The following is a 6,177-nucleotide window of genomic DNA, read 5'->3' on the forward strand; positions in this document are numbered from 1 at the left end:
CTGAAGCAAATGCAGATGTACCTATTTGGTAAATTACATTGTTACCTTGTGAAAAGGAAATTCAAAAGTGAGTGAAAAGCTAATTGGTAGGCAACCAATTGGTAGCCAATATTTTGGACTTGCCAATAATTGGCATTCTAAATATTGGCATTAACCAATTAGCCTCTGAATGCACTTGGAATGATGAGCGGAAGAGAGCATAAAGATATTGCAGTTGAATCTTTGCCACCATTGAAGCTGTAGGCGATTTCCTCAAACCTGCAAAACTGAAATCTCTGAGAATGAGATTCGGAGTGCTACCTGCCAAAACATCAAAAGTTTTTTCGATATTGCAAATTGTATAACAGAATACTAGTACTGCTTTATTTTTCAGAACAACCTTGTGCATACCAACAATGCACTGCACAGTAAAGCAGAGTTATCTGGCCACAAGTTGAATGCAACTTTTTTTTAGCGTTGACTTGAAGTTTCTAGAGGCACCTTTAGTCTGCCAATGCATATTTCGTACTCTTCAGTGACTTCTAACTGTTAGGTTGATCTCTCTCCCGTTCGAGCCCAACGGGTCGAACGGGCCCTTGACTCGCGCCCTGATCGGGGGCGCCCAACCAAACAATGGTTGGTGGGCCCCTGTGACCCGCGCTATATAAACAGAGGTGGGGGCCGGGGCGCTATTCACGAGGTTAATCGCTGCCACAAACCCCAACAACAATCCCTACCGATCTAGGGTTAGCGCGGTGCTCACGGGAAGCTCCACCACCTCGCCCACTCTCCGCCATCGCCGTGTGCCACAGCACCACGATGGCCTCCAGCTCGAGTTCATCTGCTGCTGGACAAGGTAGGTTCACCGGATCTACTAGCCTACTCCGATCCAGAGGTTCCATCAATGGTATCAGCCAGATCGGGCTAGTCGATTTCGGTACAAAGAAACAACCACAGAAAAAGAAAAAGAAAAAGAGTTCCCCTTCCCCAAAGAACCCTAACAGTAAAAAGAGGGCAAAGAAATCTCAAAGCAAAGTTGTGCCGCCGCTTCGGCCGCGCCGTTCCTCTCGATCCCAAATCGCATCGGCACGCCGAGGATCCGGGACGAAGAACACTACCCCGCAAGGGGCAAAGGGCACCACCACCGAACCGCTTGACGGCGGCGCGCTCTCCTTCGGGAGTTCGCGCGCACCGGCAAGGGGGACGGGGGAGGCGCCGCTGTATCGCACAAAGGAGCAGAGCAGGGCTCTGTTGGCGTCGCTGATCTCTCTCTCTCAGTGGTTTCGGTGGATAGAGAGAAGAAGGAAATAAAAAGAAAAGAAGGGGAAGGGGAAAAGGGTGCTCGCGCGGCGCGGTGGCGCGTTGTCGCCGCCAGCGGCCGGCGGAGCCCCGACCCCGCTGCATAACAGATGCCGGCTCGAAGGGAAGAAAGGACGGGAAGGAGAGGCTCGCGCGGCGCGGTGCTGAACGCCGTCGCCGGCGGCCGGCGTTCTCGCGCGGTGGCGCTCGGCGCCGTTGCCGGCGAAGTCCCGTGCGGGACAGAGGCGAGCGGCGCGTGCGAGGCGAGAGGAAGAAACAGAAATGGGCTAGGGTTTTCGGATCGGTCGGGGGGCTGTTTTGTTCACGCGAGATCGACGCTGGATCGTTGGATCGTGTTCGACGGCCAGGATTGAAACCCTAGCTCGGTGCCTAGCGCCAGACTGGGCCGATGGGCCACAAGTGGACGAGGCCGGTGGCAGCAGCGCGCGTGCCAGCGCTGGGCCGAGGCCACAGCCGCGGGCGGCGCGCAGGCCAGGCCGTGGGCCGGCTCCTTCCGCTGCGGCGCGCGCGTGCTGGCTTTGGGCCGAGGCCACAGCCGCGAGCGGAGTGCAGGCCAGGCCGCGGGCTCTGCTGCAGCTAATTTTTCTTTTCTCAGAGAATAGAAAAAATTCCAAAAAGAAAAGTTTATGTATTTTATAAAGTAAAAGTTTCTGTAGAACTAAAAAAGTTCTTGATTTTTTATTCGGTCATAAAAAAGTTTCTGTAAAAAGTAAAAAGTTCATGAATTTTTATTCATGATTTTCCGATGCGTAAATAATTAATGCTCTTTTACAAAGAAAATAAAAGTTTACATAGTATTATGTTTTTAAGAGCATGTTAAAGTGATTATTAAAATGAATATGATTATGTTATTTTTATGACCAACGTTGTTAATAACATGATCATGTTTTATTATTGAAATTTAAAGGTGCATTTATTTCTAATTTTTGCCCAACGGTAATATAGATTTAATTGCATAGACAATTATATGTTTAATTTGACCAACGTTAGATTAATACATATGATTGTTATATTGATGTCACTTAAATTGTAATTTCAGGAGGCTTTCACTTGATGAGTTGCCTAAAAGAAGTTCCGACACTCAGAGGTGACAACCACACTGAGTGGAGGAAGAAAGTTGAACTGGCGTTTGTTTGTGCTGATCTTGACTGGGTTGTGGAGAAACCACAGCCGGTCAGACCCACAGAGCCAGTAAGAGAGGCTACTGACGATGATGCTGCATGGGCTAAAAAGAAAGGGGACTATGCTCCTTTGGAGCAGTCCTACCTCATAGATAATCAAAAGTGGGTCAATGCAAATAAAAAATGCATGGCCTTTATAAAGAACACCATTGAGAGCGCCATTGTGGGCTCCATTGCAGAGTGCACTTCCGCAGGGGAGTTGCTCTCAAAGATAAAGAGCCAGTTCACTGGCTCTTCAAAGATATATGCCACCCGGGTGTTAGAGCAACTGGTGACAGAAAAATACACAGGTGGTAGTCATGGCATAAGAGAGCACATCCTCAGGATGAGCAATATGGCAGCAAAGCTCAAACCCATGGATGCGGATCTGGAGATCAAACCAGCGCTCCCGGTCCACCTTGTCATGGCTTCATTGCCGAAGGAGTTTGAAGCTTTTGTTGTGAACTATAATATGTCACCTGGAACATGGGACGTTGAAAAGACAATAGCAATGTGTGTTCAAGAAGAGGAGAGACTCAAAGCCTCACATGGTGGTACACTCAACTATGTGCAGGGTCACAAAAGAAAGAATTACAATCTAAACAACAAAAGTTCTCCTTCAAAGCCACAAGGAAAAGTTTCCTATCAGCATCAGCGTCAGCAACAGCCTTTCTCAGTGGACAAAGACACTTGTCTCCACTGTAAGAAGACCGGGCATTACAAGAAAGACTGTCCTGTTTGGCTAAAGTCGATCATGGCAAAAAGAGGTAACAATATAGTTTCATTTGTCAATGAATCCCTGTATGCACAGTTTTCAAAATCCACTTGGTGGATTGACTCAGGAGCAACTGTTCATGTTGCAAATTCTTTACAGGGATTCCATTCGACGCGGACTACGCTAAGAAGCGAAAGACGCATTGAAGTGGCGAACGGAGTTGAAGCAGAAGTTGAAGCTGTCGGTGATATCTCCTTGGAGTTAGCTGATGGATTCAATCTTCTACTTAGAGATGTTTTATTTGTTCCATCATGTCATAGAAACTTAATAAGTGTTTCTTGCTTGGACAAAGATAATTATGAGTGTTATTTTGGACATGGCAAGTGTGCCATTTGGTTAAATAATGCTTATGTGGGTGATGCTTTACTACATGATGAGCTTTATTTGTTATCACTTCGTGAAAAAGTTTATTCCGTTTGCAATGTGAAAGAACATGTTTCTGCGTCGAATAAAGAACAAAAGAAAAGAAAAAAAAACATTTGACTCATCGAAATTATGGCACTGTCGCTTGGGCCATATTTCGAAGGGGAGAATAGAAAGATTAGTCAAGAGTGAAATTCTTCCTCCGTTAGAATTTTCAGACTTAGAACAATGCATAGATTGCATTAAAGGAAAGTACGTAAAACAAATCAAAAAAGGTGCAATCCATAGCACAGGCACACTAGAAATCATTCACACTGATATTTGTGGACCATTTCCGGTGAAAAGTATGGATGGATATGACTCGTTCATCACATTCACAGATGATTACTCTCGCTATGGTTATATTTATCCAATCAAAGAAAGATCGGAAGCGTTGGATAAATTTAAAATATTCAAAGCTGAAGTTGAAAATCAGCACGATAAAAGAATAAAGATAGTAAGGTCCGACCGTGGGGGAGAGTACTACGGTCGACACACTCCATATGGCCAAGTCCCTGGACCTTTTGCGAAGTTCTTGCAGGAGACTGGCATAGTAGCCCAGTATTCAATGCCGGGCGAGCCTCAGCAAAATGGAGTAGCTGAAAGGCGCAACCGTACCCTTATGGATATGGTGCGCAGCATGATGAGTTATTCCAACTTGCCATTGGGATTATGGATGGAGGCGCTTAAAACCGCCATTCACATTCTCAATAGAGTACCAAGCAAGTCGGTGCCCAAAACACCGTACGAGCTATGGACAGGAAGGATGCCCTCCCTACAACACTTCAGGGTGTGGGGGTGCCCTGCTGAGGCCAAAATGTTTAATCCAAACATTGCAAAGTTAGATCCCAAAACAGTAAGTTGCCACTTCATTGGCTATCCAGACAGATCAAAAGGTTTTCGTTTCTACTGCCCTGACAGATATAAAAAGTTTGTAGAAACGAGACATGCAGTCTTCTTAGAGGACGAAATGATGAGGGGGAGCTTGGTAGCTCGGAAAATTGATCTTGAGGAGAAGAGGGTGCATGCACCTAATCCGATGATTCAGGAGCCATTTTTCTCACTACCAGTTGCAACTCCACCCATGACAGCTATGGGGGAAGACCCGGAACCTGTCCGCCAGGAGCCGACTGAACCCGTTGTTGAGCATGAAAGGGAGGTGCAACAGCAAAATTTAGAAGAAGTGCCGGAAGTTGAGGCACAAAATGTGCCAGAAACTGAGGCCCTTAGAAGGTCTACAAGACCAACAAAGTCAGCTATTTTCACTGACTTTAAAGTTTATAACACAGAAATGGTTCATATGGAAAAAGATCCCACCTCATATGAAGAAGCCATGAGAAGCCCTCATTCATCGAAGTGGATGAAGGCAATGGAAGACGAGATGAAATCGATGAGTTCCAAAGATGTTTGGGACTTAGAGGAAATTCCTAAAGGAGCCAAAACCGTAGGCTGTAAATGGGTCTACAAAATTAAGTATGACTCTAAAGGGAATATAGAAAAGTATAAAGCACGACTCGTGGCAAAAGGATTTACACAAAGAGAAGGGATAGATTACAATGAGACATTTTCTCCAGTCTCATGTAAGGATTCCTTCAGAATCATAATGGCATTAGTTGCTCATTTTGATTTAGAGTTACATCAAATGGATGTTAAGACGGCATTTCTGAATGGTGATTTAAAAGAAAAGGTCTACATGAAACAACCCAAGGGTTTTATCATGGAAGGCAAGGAAAATATGGGATGCCGCCTGAAGAAATCCATTTATGGATTAAGACAAGCCTGTCGGCAGTGGTATCTAAAGTTTAATCAAACGATTAAAAGTTTTGGATTTAAAGAAAATATTGAGGATAATTGCATTTATGCAATGTTTAAAAATGGGAAATATATTTTCCTAATCTTGTATGTGGATGATATCCTGCTTGCTAGTAGTGATGTTAGTCTACTACAAGAAACAAAGAAATACTTATCCTCAAATTTTTGACATAACAGATCTTGGTGAAGCATCATATGCTTTGGGCATAGAAATTCACCGAGATAGGAACAATGGAGTCTTAGGACTATCTCAGCAAGCATATTTAGAAAAGGTTCTTAAAAAGTATAATATGCATGCGAGTAAAGCCACACCTGCTCCAATAGTCAAGGGCGATAGTTTTGGAAAATTTCAATGTCCCAAGAACCAGTATGAGATCGATCAAATGAAAGCAGTACCATATGCTTCGGCAGTTGGCAGCTTACAGTATGCACAAGTGTGCACTCGCCCTGACTTAGCTTTTATCACCGGGGTACTCGGTAGATATCAAGAGAATCCAGGCCTAGAGCACTGGAAGATGGTAAAGAAAGCATTGCGTTATGCGCAAGGCACGAAGGACTACATGCTATTATACAGGAGAAGTGATTCCCTAGAGATAAAAGGGTATTCAGACGCAGATTTTGCGGGGGACAGAGATGATAGAAAATCCACGTCAGGATACATATTCACCCTCGCTGGGGGAGCTATTTCGTGGAAAAGCTCCAAACAGTCGATAGTTGCATCATCCACGA

At 45.0% G+C, this 6,177-nt stretch overlaps 1 protein-coding gene across 1 annotated transcript; it reads left to right on the forward strand.

The window, feature by feature from the left end:
• Positions 1 to 2,293: 2,293 nt before the first annotated feature.
• On the forward strand, positions 2,294 to 3,639 carry LOC120975437 (uncharacterized). The gene is made up of 2 exons (XM_073495922.1): positions 2,294 to 3,226; positions 3,334 to 3,639. Exons 1-2 carry the CDS (start codon positions 2,353 to 2,355, stop codon positions 3,378 to 3,380), a joined length of 921 nt encoding a protein of 306 aa, XP_073352023.1. The 5' UTR covers positions 2,294 to 2,352; the 3' UTR covers positions 3,381 to 3,639.
• The last annotated feature ends 2,538 nt before the right edge of the window (positions 3,640 to 6,177 follow it).

Source organism: Aegilops tauschii, chromosome 3 (genome assembly GCF_002575655.3).
Source record: "Aegilops tauschii subsp. strangulata cultivar AL8/78 chromosome 3, Aet v6.0, whole genome shotgun sequence".
NCBI classification, from domain to species: domain Eukaryota; kingdom Viridiplantae; phylum Streptophyta; class Magnoliopsida; order Poales; family Poaceae; genus Aegilops; species Aegilops tauschii.

Bases quoted from the DNA above. Each gene is read 5' to 3' on its own strand.
- LOC120975437 (XM_073495922.1), top strand. From the start codon at position 2,353: ATGAGTTGCCTAAAAGAAGTTCCGACACTCAGAGGTGACAACCACACT. The intron at 3,227-3,333 runs GTAACAATATAG...AATTCTTTACAG, and splicing joins GTCGATCATGGCAAAAAGAG to GGATTCCATTCGACGCGGAC.